The following is a 12,194-nucleotide window of genomic DNA, read 5'->3' as shown; positions in this document are numbered from 1 at the left end:
GGAGGGTGTCCCTTGTGCTCCCCGGCAAGCCTATGCAGGACTCCCCTCTCTGACCACAGAGGTGACAAGTTTCTGTGCCGTGCGGCCTGTCAGGTCCACTAGCGAACAACGAAATCACAGTCACGCGTGACCCCTGCGTCCTGATCCGTGGTCGTCACACGCGTCTTCCTTTACCCTCCCCTTTGGAAATAAAGGCGTTGTTATTACCGGGAAAGTAACACGTATGTGTGGCGTCTCCACCCCCCGGGGCTGCGTAACAACTTGTCACCGCAGAGTCGTGTGCCCGCACAGCAGAGGGGGCCCGAAGTGCGGGAAGCAGGTGTGGGCACGGTGTGCTCTCCGGCCTCGGTGCAGGTGGGGGTCCCCGGCGCCCCCCCCCCCGCCACTCACAGGCTCCTGACTCCGCCCTCCCGTGGAAGCTTCTCCCGTGTGCCCGAGCTTCCCCGTGGCGCCCCCGACTGCTCACACCTGTCTCTGCGCGCTCTGCCTCTGGGCGGCCGGCCCGGCGTTCTCAGAAGACCCGGGGCAGGGGCCTGCCCATCCCCCAGGAGAGGCGCCGTCCAGCGCCCGGCCCCGGAGAGCCTGACCTGGGTGGGCCTGCGTCTCCCAGCGGCCACGGCGGGCCTGGAACACGGATCTCCCCTCTGCCTCCACCGGCCCCCGTGACACCGCCTTTACCTGAAAGTCAAGCCCAGCTTTGACTCACTTTACGTTTTCTCCCGATTTTTCCCTTCGAGCAGGTGTTGAGTCCTGTGCTAAGAGAAATTTGACTGTGAAGAAAAGCGGGAGACCGAGCTGCACCGGAGGGCGTGCGCTCGTGTGTGAGCGCAGGTATGTGGGTGTGCACGTGCGTGATGGTGTGTGCGTGCGTGCGTGTGTGAGCACGTCCGTGCCTGTGACCGTCCAGTGTCTACGGAGCGGAACGTCGATGGCCGTGTCCAGAGGCGGAGGCGGCCCGGGAGGACGAGGGCAGTGGGCAGAGGCTGAGGCCGCAGGGGGCCGGGTCTGAGCGAGGGGAGGCTTCTCTCATAGAGGGGAATCCAGCACATTCCACCAGCCAGCGCCCCCCCATCTTCAAGGGGGCTACAGGTGCCTGTGCCAAGTGTCAGAGGAAGTCGCCGGCATGAACCGAACGCACCCGCCCCACCCTCGCACTGCCTCGTGGCCCCGCCTGGCCTTTGCTCAGTGATGGAAAGACTCGTACCTGAGACCACGCCGTGGGGGCAGCGCCTTCTCAGAGGAGTCCCTGAGACTGTGGCTGCGGGACTCACCCGGTTTAGGGAACCCCGACTAAGCCCCTCCTCCAAGGACAGCCGGACTTAACATCCTTTAGATCACTTTGTACCTGCCGAGGGACCGGGGGAGGCCGGGTTTGGTCGGAGGGAGAAGTCGTTGCCTCGGGGGTGAATCAGACAGGGAAGGGGACCCCTGGGAACCGGAGCCCGATAACGAACGACGAAGCGGAATGGGGGGCGGGGCAGGGACCCGTTACTTCGGGTGCCGTGTTCCAGAAGCCACACACCCGAACAGGACAGAGGCGTGGAGACAGAACCGGCCGTAACGGGGGACGGCCAGGGAGGGGGCCCTTCCCCACGAGGGCCGGCCAGCAGGCTGGAGGGCAGCGAGCGCGGCAGGCAGGCCCCGGTCACCACCACTACCACCTGCCTGGTCTGCCTCCCCCTCTGCCAGGAGAAGCCCTGGGACCCGGCAGGTGCTCAGTGAAACAGAAAGTACTCCATCGGTGCATGCGCTGAGACCTGGTGTCTTACACAGGATTGGGGGTCCCACGTCCTGCTCAGTCCCGGCCCCCGGCCACCAGCCAGCCTTGTGCCCGCACGCAGCACAGGGAGACGGGGGTCCTTCCGCCACTGCTCTGGACCCTGGCCAGGAGGGGGCAGGGTAGGGGTCAGGCCCACATCTGTCCGAACCCCCTTCTCTGTTCTCCAGACCCCAAACCTCAAAACCTCTGTCTCGTTCTGGCCCCTCTCCTGGGATTCGGCACTTCCTGGGCTCCGTGGACCTTCACTCCGAGTCCGCGGTCGCATCGTCACGGCCAGGACGGCCGCACAGTGTCCTGCGTGCTTAGCTGCGTGGGCACGACGGTGCTCTCAGGCCCAGACACGTAGGCCAGGCGGGGATGGGAACTGCAGGGCCGTCTGCTGCCCAGGCCCCCGGGGCGCAGAGAGGCCAGCGAGGCCCCAGCATCATCGGGGCCTCTGCAGCCCGCGGGGGCTCCAGCCCAGGGTGCCTATCGCCCAGCCTGCCCGACCCGACCTCCCTTTGCGGCCTCTGACCTGGCTGGACACTCCGTCCAGGTGGACTCCAGGGCGCTCCCGTCATAGGCTCAAGGACATCCATGAGGGGCGGGGGTGGGTGGCAGCGGTGGCGGCCTTTGGCTGTGTTCCCGGCCCTCGGAGGAAGGGTGGGGAGGACAGGCTGTGCTGGGCACAGAGGGGTGGCAACCGTGGAGCAGAAAGGGGTATAAAGGCAGTGGGCCGCAGGTGAGGCCCCCACCAGAGGCCATGGCTCTCTTCCTGCTGACCCTGGGGCTGAGCCTGGTCTCTGCCCAGGAGCTCAACCCCCAGGCCATTGTGCAGAAGAACTATAACATGGCCAAGGTGGGTCTGCAGTCCGAGTCTGGGCCTCCCCTGAGGGCTGGGCTACGGGGCATCTGTCCTCCCTCCATCCAGGGTCTTTGACCTGTGACCAGGCCGCTGCTCCTGGGGGCCTGCTTCTCCTCCCCCAGCTGAGACGGCAGGGGTGGGTCTCTGGGAGGACGGGGAGGTCTCTGGGAGGAGAGGGGCGGGTCTCTGGGAGGACGGACGTGTCCCTGGAAAGGCAGAGGGGGACCTCGGAGGACAGGGGCTGTCCCCAGGAGGGAAGAGTGATCTTTTGGAGGATGGGGGTATCCCTGGGAGGGCAGGGGGTGCCCAGGAGGGCAGAGGGGTCCTTGGGAGGATGGGGGCGTTCCTGGGAGGACAAGGGCATCCCTGAGAGGGCAGAGGGAGTCCCTGAGAGGATGGGGGGGTGGTCTCTGGGAGGGCAGAGGGGGACCCTGGTAGGGGGCCACACACCCAGGGCCTGCAGGAAGGAGTTCCCAAGAAGCCCCGGGGCCATACCGCACGGGCTCCTCGTGCGTCTGCGGGGCCTCGCCTGCAGGTTTCAGGGATCTGGTATCCGGTGTCCATGGCCTCCGACGACATAAAGCGGATCGAGGAAAACGGGGACCTGAGGGTCTTCATCCGGAACATCGAGAGCTTGGAGGACGGGCGTCTGAGATTCCATTTCCGCACCATGTGCGTGCTGACCGAACCGGCTGCACCCATATCGCGGGAGGGAAGGCCGCGCCCGGGGCCGGGTGGGGGCTGAGGGAGGCCGCCCAGCTCACGCCCCGCTGGTTCGCAGGGTGCACGGGGAGTGCGAGCACGTGGCCATGGTCTGCGAGAAGGCGGAGAGGGACGGGGAGTACAGCGTCAGCCGTAAGCGGAGGCGGGCGCTGCCCCGTCTGTCTGGTGGCAAAGCGCCGCGTCTCCTCGGGCCCTCGGCCCCCGCCCGGGGCCCTAGGGGGGCAGGTGCGCCAGCCCGGGGCTGGGGGAGGGGGCGCACGCCGCTGCCACCCACGCTGCCCAGGGACCCCCGCCCGGAGTGACACCGCTCCCCCCGCCGAAGCCCACCGGCCCACCGTCCGCACCCACGGCCTCTCAGCACGCCCGGCCCACGAGCCGTGGGTGCCGGGTGCCGGCGGCGGGCAGGGGCCGCTCTGAGCCGAGTGTCCACACAGATGAGGGGGACAATACGGTGCTGCTCTTGGAGACCGACTACAGACAGAACATCACCTTCCACCTCCGGAACGTCAGGAACGGGACACAGACCACCGTGCTGGCGCTCTATGGTACCGCCTCCTGACCCCTCCCGTCGGGCCTCAGGGTCCCCCTCCTCTGAAGACAGGCCCTAGGCCGGTGGCGGTCTGGCCACGTCCCGAGGTCCCCACCTGCCAGAGCACCCACAGTCAATCACATCATAGGGTGGGGTTGGGGCTCCCAGGTCCAGGCTTCCGAGCCGCGTCTGGGCCCCCACCTTGCACCGCCCGTCTGCTCAGGGCACCCCCCCTTCGGCCTCAGCACTGCCCGAGTCCCCCTCCCCCCCTCCCGAGACCTTCTCCACACACCGTCCCAGGGGAGCAGTGAGGGACCCCGGCCCCTGCTGCTGCGTCCTCAGGACGGGTGCCGGACCTGGGTCCCAGCTTCCTGGACAGATTTGAAAAAGTCTGCAGAAAGTACGGGCTGGGTCCGCAGAACATCATCAGCCTCGGCAACCAAGGCGAGCCTCCCGCCTCCTGCGCCAGCAGCCCTGGGCCAGGAGTGTTCTGGAGAGTCCCGGGGCCTCAGGGCTGGGGGTGGAGGCCCCAGAGAGGCTCCGTCTGAGACCCCCCCACCCCCGGCTCTGTCTCCCCAGATGCCTGTTTCAAATACAGGAGGTAGAGATGCCCACCCAGACCTGACGGTGCGTGAGCTTGGCCTCAGGGCGGGCGTGGGGTCTGAGGCAGCACTGGGCGCCGTGGAGGAGGCCGGGGGCAGGAGGGGGCCCGCTTTCCCAAACCCACCCCTCACCCTGTCTGCGGGGTTTCCCCGCCGAGTGGCGGGGAGCCTTCTGGGGAGGAGCCCACCCTGTGTCAGTGTCCCGAGGCCGCTCTAGCCGGTGACCACGGACTGGGGGCGTAGAGCCACAGAACTCATTCTTCCCAGCGTGGAGGCCAGAGGTCCGAGGTCCAGGCCAGGCAGGGCCACGCTCCTGCGGAGGCTCCATCGGGGGGGTCCTTCCTGCCTCTTCCAGCCTCTGGGGCTCCAGGCATCCCTCAGACCTCTGTCTCCATGTTCATTTTTTTAAAGTTTATTTATTTATTTTGAGGGGCGCCCGGGTGGCTCAGGCGGTTGACCATCCGACTTTGCTCAGGTCATGATCTCGCGGTTCGTGAGTTCGAGCCCCGCGTCGGGCTCTGCGCTGACAGCTCGGAGCCTGGAGCCTGCTCTGGATTCTGTGTCTCCCCCTCTCCCTGCCCCTCCCTGTTCACGCTTTGTCTCTCTCTCTCAAAAACAAATAAACATTAAAAAAATACATATGGGGCACCTGGGTGGCTCAGTCGGTTGAGCGTCTGACTTCAGCTCAGGTTATGATCTCACAGTTTGTGAGTTTGAGCCCCACATCAGGCTCTGTGCTGACGTCCCAGAGCCTGGAACTTGCTTCGGATGCTATGTCTCCCCCTCTCTCTGCCCCTTCCCTGCTCATACTCTGTCTCTATCTCTCAACAATAAATAAATGTTAAAAAAAATTTTTTTTAATAAAAAAAATTTAAGGGGCACCTGGGTGGTGGCTCAGTCGGTTGAGCATCCAACTTTGGCTCAGATCATGATCTCACGGTTTGTGGGTTTGAGCCCCACATCGGGCTCTGTGCTGACAGCTCGGAGCCTGGAGCCTGCTTCAGATTCCATGCCTCCCTCTCTCTCTCTGCCCCTAACCCACTCGCATTCTGTCTCTCTCAAAAATAAATAAACATTAAAAAATTGTTTTAATGTTTATTTATTTATTTATTTTGACAGAGACAGAGAGAGAGAGCAGGGGAGGGACAGAGAGAGAAGGAGAGAAAATCCCAAGCAGGCTTCGAGCTGTCTATGCAGAGCCTGACACAAGGTTTGATCTCACGACCCTGGGATCATGACCGAAGCCAAAATCATGAGTCAGACACCCAACTGAGCCCCCCAGGCACCCCGTGCCTCCATATTCACAGGGCTTCTCCTCTGTGTCTGTCTCTCTTCTTCTGTCTCTGATAAGGTCATTTGTCATTGAACTTCTTTTTTTTTCTTTCTTTCTTTTTTTTTTTAACAGTAGCTGTGACTTCTTTTTTTTAAATTTTTTTAACGTTTATTTATTTTTGAGACAGAGAGAAACAGAGCGTGAATGGGGGAGGGTCAGAAAGAGAGGGAGACACAGAATCTGAAACAGGCTCCGGGCTCTGAGCTGTCAGCACAGAGCCCGACGTGGGGCTCAAACTCACAGACTGTGAGATCATGACCCAAGCTGAAGTCGGACGCTCAACCGACTGAGCCACCCAGGCGCCCCTCATTGCATTTAGAGCCCACTGGACAATCCTGGATGATCTCATTTCAAGATTCTTACTGTAATCACAGCCACAAAGACCCTTTTTCCAAATAAGGTCACACTCACAGGTTCTGGACACTAGGATTGGAACACGGACATACGTGGGGGACCCCACTCGGCCCACAGTTTCCTTCTCTGAACTGTCCTTTTCAAGGGCCAGCCGTGTCCCACTGCAGATCGCCCCCTACCTTCCCAGGGACTGGTCCCCCCAGAGTGCCTCATCTGGGGAGCGAGGGCCTGGGGCACCTCTGGTAGGGGAGTCGGATGGAAGGCGGTTCCCCAGCAGAGAGGGACACGTGGTGACCGTCGTCCCTCAGAGATCATTAGTTGCGCAGCTGGGACACGCATCCCGTGTATGGCAGATACGTGGAGAGTCCCCACTATTCCGTGGTTATTCTGTGGATTTCAAGCGATGGCCCAGCGGGTATTCACCTCAGAGCTAGGGAGGCTCACACACGAGACCTGGACACAGACGTCCGTGGCAGCCCTGTCCACGTCTCCCGCCTGGAATCGGCCCAGCAGCCGCCCTCGGGAGAAGGGTGACTGAACGTGCCACGGGCCACAGCTCCGCGTGGACAGGCGCAAGCTGGACGGCCTCAAGGCCGTGGGGTCGGGGAAGGCAGGCAGCCCCAGAAGGAATCCGTGTGTAGAATAGTCTCAAAATGTCAAAACCACATCAACAGGGAACCCTCCGTGACCTCCAGGGGTTAGGGGTGGGGAGGGGCGAGAAGGCAGCAGGTGTGGCCTAAAGGGGCCATAGGAGGGGGTCCCCCCGAATCCAGACTGCGGTGGGGTGTGTGGCTTTCCCTGCCAGGGAAAAGCACAGAACTGAGCGCACAACCCACACTCCACGCGCAGGAGCAAGTCTGCGGGGGCAGGGCGTGAAGGGGACGGAGTGCAGGACAGTAGCATCGGGAGGACAGGTGACGGGCGCCGGGGGTCTCTCGAATCTGTTCTCACAGGTGCCTGTGAGCTACAGTTAACTCCAAATAGAAGGTGAAAAAGAGAAAGTGTCTGCCTTTCTTTCCAAGTCAGCCTAGAAAATGCTAACAGGCTCCTTCTGCACTGTCCCCACCCTGGGGCCCAGCCCCAGGCCCCACCACCCTCGCTTGCCCCCTCGCTGCCCACCGGGCTTCCCCCACCTCCCCTGCTGCCCCTCAGAGCAGAGACCAAACTCCCCACACGTGCTCTGCAGACGCTTAGCCGGCTACCACACAGCCCCAGGGAGGGCAGCCGGACAGGGCAAGGAGGGGGCTTTCCTGGCCCCTCAGCACCCCAAGTGTCCACAGGTGAGCACAGCCTGACATCTCCCCACAGCCCACTGATCCAGAAATCTCCAGGATGGAGACACGGGCTGGATGGCCCTGGCTGGGGTCAGCAGGACAGGTCGAAAGCCAGCGGCCACCCTCAGGGGGCCTGTCCTCCGGGGTCCCCGGGGGAGCAGTGTCTGTTCATAACAGCTGAGTCGGCTGCTTTAGGACCAGGGCTCAGGCGCTCCAGGCGGCTGATGGAGAGCTTTGTGCCCCTTCCAAAGGCGCCAGACGCACCCAGCACTCCCACGGCCCACCCGGCCTTCTGGCTCTTTGCCCAGAAACTCAGTCCGGCCTGCGGGGCCTGGAGGAGGAGGAAGCTGCCAGCTCACGTGGAAGTCGCATTTGGGGATCAGAACGGGGGCTTCCCGGGATGGATGCTAGGACGTGGCAGATAATAGGGCTTGAAGAGACCCCAGGGCCACCACGGAGCACCGCCCACCCCAGAAGAAGGTCCAGAGGAGCACAGAGCCCAGGCGCGGTGGGCAGGGAAGCCGGGCCCATGGTCTCGGGGTCGGGGGGAAAGCAGGACTCGGCGGGGCATGAAGGAACCACCAAGAGACCGTCATTGGCACAGGCTTTGGGGCAGCTGAGGTCCACCTGCAGTGAGTGAGTGGGACCTGAGGGGTGAGTCTGGCATGATCAAAATTAAGCAGGCTTGTTCCAGGAGGGTAAGTACAAAAGTCACCCCGTCACCCCCAGAATGCCAGTGTGATGCTAAGGGGAACGTGCTTGACCCAAAACGACTTTATTTCCAGGGGAAAGGCTGTCCATAACCCTGACGACACCTGCCCGCCGACTGCACTGGTTCCGTCGCGCTTCTAGCGGCTGGCTGCAGAACCAAGGCGGGGCGGGGCACCCAGTGGCATCCGTCAGGACACCAGCGGGGTGCCCCGGGACACCGCTCCCCACGGCGGCACGGATCCCCACTGGAGCAGCCTGTGCCAGCCCAGCGTGTGCATGGGAAGCCCCAGGACAGCTCCATGGTCCTGCGCCCTAAGGACAGAGGGGTCAGACCGCCCGGCCCTGCCAGGGGAGGACAGGAAGGAAGGGCTGCCCCCTCCTCCCGCCCCACAGTGGTGCACGGGGTGGGCAGAGCTTGCAGGCACGGAGCGGTCTTCTTTCAACTTTGATTGCCCCCACGGTTTTCCGGAAGGCTGCATCCTCCTCTCTCGGCTTCGGAGGAGAGAAGGCAGGAGGTCGGTCTCCTGGTGGGTTTTATCCAGAGCACTGATGTGCATAATGAGGACCCAACGCCTCATTCCTGCTTCCCCAGAGACCCGGGAGGGGTGGAGGCCCCGGCAGAGGGGACGCTGGGCACGGGGACCCCGGTCCCTGCTCAGGTGAGGCTGAGAGCAGAGGAGACCCCGAGCCAGGCGGGCAGCCAATCGAACGCTCACTCTTTCCTTTCCAGGAACAGAGCCTCGTGTGGGCTGCTGGGTCTGGACTGGGGACACTTCTGCTGGAAAGAGGGCCAAGGAGGAGAGCCAGCCACGGACTTGACAGGTCAACACACGCACGTCCAGGACAAAGGGGGTTTTGGAACAAGTAACATCCGGCGAACAGGTAACCTCCCACGCTAGGCGAAGAGACGGCCGGTTCTGTCCAACTAAATCAGGTGCTGGTCTGGGGGATGGGAGAGGGCGGGTAGGGGACAGCTCACCAGAGCAAAGGTCCCCATCCTGTACCAATCAGTGCCACCCCCAGGCCTGGCACCGCTCCCTCATGCAGCAGCCAGACCCTCCCCTGGCTGCAGGGCTGGGATGGCTCGAGTAGGAGTCCCTGCTGGGACCTGCAGCTCAGGCCACGCCTCCCTGAGCCCCTGCCATGGTGGGGGGGGGGGGGGGGACACTGGCCCGTGATCTCATGCACCTCCAGCGGCCTGATATCCTGCTTTTGAAGCCCTCCCGAGCCTGGAGTTTTTCAGGTGTTCCCAAGGAAGGTGCCTGGAATCACCCCCTCCCTCAGTGAGGCACGGCTGCCACGTGGGGCCGTCCAGAGAGGTCAGGGCATCACTGAGCACGTGGGGCAGGAGCTGGAGGCGGTGGCGGATGGCACCGGCCCCCGCTCAGCGCTCCCGGCAAACGCCGGGCTGTGGAGACCAGGGCCAGGCCGGGCGGACGGCACACACGGAAGATGGACCCAGGGGGCTGCAGTGCGGACGGCCAAGCCCCCCTGGGCTGTGCAAACATGCGGCAAACCCACGGGTGGAGTCGGGAAAGCGGTCTACTGCGCCCAGAGGCCATAGGGAAGTTTCCAGATGGACATCCTATAAAGAGCATTGGGATGGGCAGGGCCGCCTCGGGTCAGAGCCCAGATGTCTGTGAGCACCGCCTTCCCCCGTGGCAAACCTCTCACGGCCACATTGGAGGCAGAGTCCCAGGCAGGTCCCCGTAGCTCTGACACACGGACACGCCCCTCCCCGGGGCGGGGGGGGGGGGGGGGCGCTGGGACCTCTCCCTCCCTCTCACCCGGCCCTTGGGGGACATCTGGGGTGCTGGCCGGAACACACGGCCAGACAGGCGCTTGGGGGCCAGGGTCCCCCAGGGGTGGGGCCTCTCGGTGCTTGTTCACGTCTGTAGAGGCCAAGGTTGAGGCCCAGCTGGGAAACGGCTCAGAGCAGCCGCCTAGAGTCTGGTCAAGGACAACACCTTTGTCCCCTGGCCCCCAGTATTCACAGTCCCCCAGCAACACCCACCAGCAGAGGCCGCGTTGTCAGGATCCCTTTCAGCCGAACGCAGGACCCACAGTCCCCAAGCCACAGGCCCGGCCACAGCCTCTCGATAACTTGCTCCCCGAGGTCGACCTCCAACCACTGAATTCAGTTTTGTAAGCAGGGTCTAGCTCAGCCTTCCAGAGTGAACGTGGCAAGCAGGGGCCAGGTGTGAGGGGGCCAGAGAGGAGCCCTGCCGCAGAGATCCTGCACGGCAGGGTCAGGGGTCAAGGCCGTGACACAGGGAGAAGGGTGGGCAGAGGCATTAACCCTGGTCCGTCCACCTCACCCACGGACCCAAGTCCCCAGAGGCACGTATACGGCCTCCTCATCGTCCACGTTCCCAGCCCCACGCCCGTCACAGGCCCGGAAGGTAACGCGAAGGGTCTGGCGAACGAGGGTGGGTGGTCTCGCACGCGGCACCAGTCCCCCCGGAGGGCTGGTGGGGGCCACCTGGAAGCCCTTGGGCTGAGGGCCGGCTGACAGGTGCAGCCAAGCTGGGCCCAGAAGAGAAAGACGACAGACTCGGGACCCTTGTGTGGGAGGGTCCCTCAGGGCACGTGGGGATGACGGACGGGAAGGAGTTCGGGGCTCAGGCCCCTGGGACGGACGGCAGATTCGCAGGGGACAGCACGGACGCCCTGGCAGCGGGCCGTGCGTGCTCCAAGTCCTGCCCTGCCTGACGCTGGGGTTTAACCGGGGCGCTGCGAGGCCTCGGGCAGGGAGGCCCCGGCGAAGGGCCCCTCTGCACCCGGCCGGGGACACGCGCGCGACTGGAGCTGCCCTGGGCACACTTGGCTCCAGCCTCGGGGAGGAAACCGAGCTCGGCGTCCGGCGAGCAGACCCACGGCCGGCGGCACGGGCCTGGGGACGCTCCCCGCTCCCTTCTGTCCTCAGACAAGAGGCTCCAGGTCCTTCTGGGTGGCCCCCGCCCCCCACAGCCAGGCTCGTGGCACTTGGTCATCGATCCAAGGCAGCACGGTGGCAGGTCCAATCAGCACTACCATCTAGAGGGACCCTGGGGGGGGCCCGGAACAACGGCTCCTGCCTGCACCGCTCAGAATCCCCCCTCCCCCCGCCCCCGGCCCGAAATGAGGCCGGGGGCTGCTGGGTGCGCCAGGGCGTGAACCCAGGACGCTTCTCGCGGCACAGCCTTCCCTGACACAGGCCACCGCAGGTCTGTCTCTCACGACTGCCCCCAGAGGGCCCGAACTCAGGGGCGCCCGCCTTCCGGCAGGAGGAGGGGGGCGGGCCAGCAGCAGGTTCCCGGGCCTCCAGAGTAGGGCCAGGCTGGGCGGGGCCTGCCTGTGACTCCTCCCAACCCCCCCGGTCACTGGGTGGGGGGGGGGGGGGGGTCAGGGGCCACCTGAGCCGTGGGGAGGCGGAGGGGCCTGGCTCCCCCTCTCTCTCCGACAGCCCCACGAGGGGGCTGTGGCGCTCCACTCTCCTCCGGGGGCACCCTGAGACCCAGAGCCCCGCACTGGCTTCTCCGGGGCCTCCTGCGCGGCCTGGTGCTGGGACCCAGGCCCAGGCTGCTGGAGCCTTCTCCACGCGCAGCGCCCCTTCCGCTCGGGGCGTCCGGACGGACTCCTGGCTGCGGCCGGCCTCCTACCGTCCAGGTGCTCGGGCCGATGGCTCCGAATCACCCCTGTGTCCCGCGCCCAGAGCCCCCAGCCGACCCCCCAGCGGGCCACCCCGTGTGTCCTCCGCACCCGCCGGCTACCACGTCCCCCTAAACCGTGGGTCTGCGTTCTGCTTCCAGCGACGCGGAGCGGCGGCAACGGGGCACGTGGAGAGGGAAACGAGCCGACGAGCCAGGGAAGAGACGAACGGCCATCTGAAGGGACAGGAGAGGGGACGGGAGAGGGACCACGAGACGGCAGAACGGGACACAGCTGACACTGGAAGAAGCAGCCCCGGGTGAGCTGCCATTGTCCCTCCTCCCCCTCCCCTCCCCCTCTCCCCCCTCTCCCTCCCTCTCTCCCTCTCCCTCCCTCCTCCTCCCTCTCTCCCTT

General features: G+C 64.6%; 2 protein-coding genes across 3 annotated transcripts in view; both read left to right on the top strand.

Moving 5' to 3' along the window:
• The first annotated feature begins 2,437 nt into the window (after nt 1-2,437).
• LCN9 (lipocalin 9) lies at nt 2,438-5,092 on the top strand. 2 transcript variants are annotated; one of them, XR_007458038.1, is made up of 6 exons: nt 2,438-2,618; nt 3,160-3,296; nt 3,406-3,479; nt 3,782-3,892; nt 4,219-4,503; nt 4,954-5,092. XR_007458038.1 is itself a non-coding variant. In XM_049631735.1 (5 exons), the coding sequence occupies exons 1-5, from the start codon at nt 2,523-2,525 to the stop codon at nt 4,422-4,424; spliced, it is 624 nt and encodes a 207-aa protein (XP_049487692.1). In that variant the 5' UTR covers nt 2,438-2,522; the 3' UTR covers nt 4,425-4,938. The 2 variants fall into 2 exon arrangements, 1 of the variants encoding a protein (XP_049487692.1); XM_049631735.1 differs by lacking the exon at nt 4,954-5,092 and having other exon boundaries at nt 4,219-4,938.
• A 5,653-nt stretch (nt 5,093-10,745) lies between these two features.
• The window catches only part of LOC125924176 (atrophin-1-like), a 3,212-nt gene continuing 1,763 nt past the window's right edge, over nt 10,746-12,194 (top strand). The window contains exons 1-2 of the mRNA XM_049632676.1: nt 10,746-10,837; nt 11,596-12,099. Coding sequence (XP_049488633.1) covers nt 10,746-10,837; nt 11,596-12,099 — 596 coding nt within the window. The remainder of the gene's footprint in view (nt 10,838-11,595; nt 12,100-12,194) is intronic.

This window comes from Panthera uncia, chromosome D4, assembly GCF_023721935.1.
Source record: "Panthera uncia isolate 11264 chromosome D4, Puncia_PCG_1.0, whole genome shotgun sequence".
NCBI classification, from domain to species: domain Eukaryota; kingdom Metazoa; phylum Chordata; class Mammalia; order Carnivora; family Felidae; genus Panthera; species Panthera uncia.
Note: the sequence above shows the minus strand (reverse complement) of the source record. Positions and strands in the feature narration are given on the sequence as shown.

Bases quoted from the DNA above. Each gene is read 5' to 3' on its own strand.
- LCN9 (XM_049631735.1), top strand. From the start codon at position 2,523: ATGGCTCTCTTCCTGCTGACCCTGGGGCTGAGCCTGGTCTCTGCCCAG. The intron at 3,297-3,405 runs GTGCGTGCTGAC...GCTGGTTCGCAG, and splicing joins AGATTCCATTTCCGCACCAT to GGTGCACGGGGAGTGCGAGC. The intron at 3,893-4,218 runs GTACCGCCTCCT...CTGCGTCCTCAG, and splicing joins CACCGTGCTGGCGCTCTATG to GACGGGTGCCGGACCTGGGT.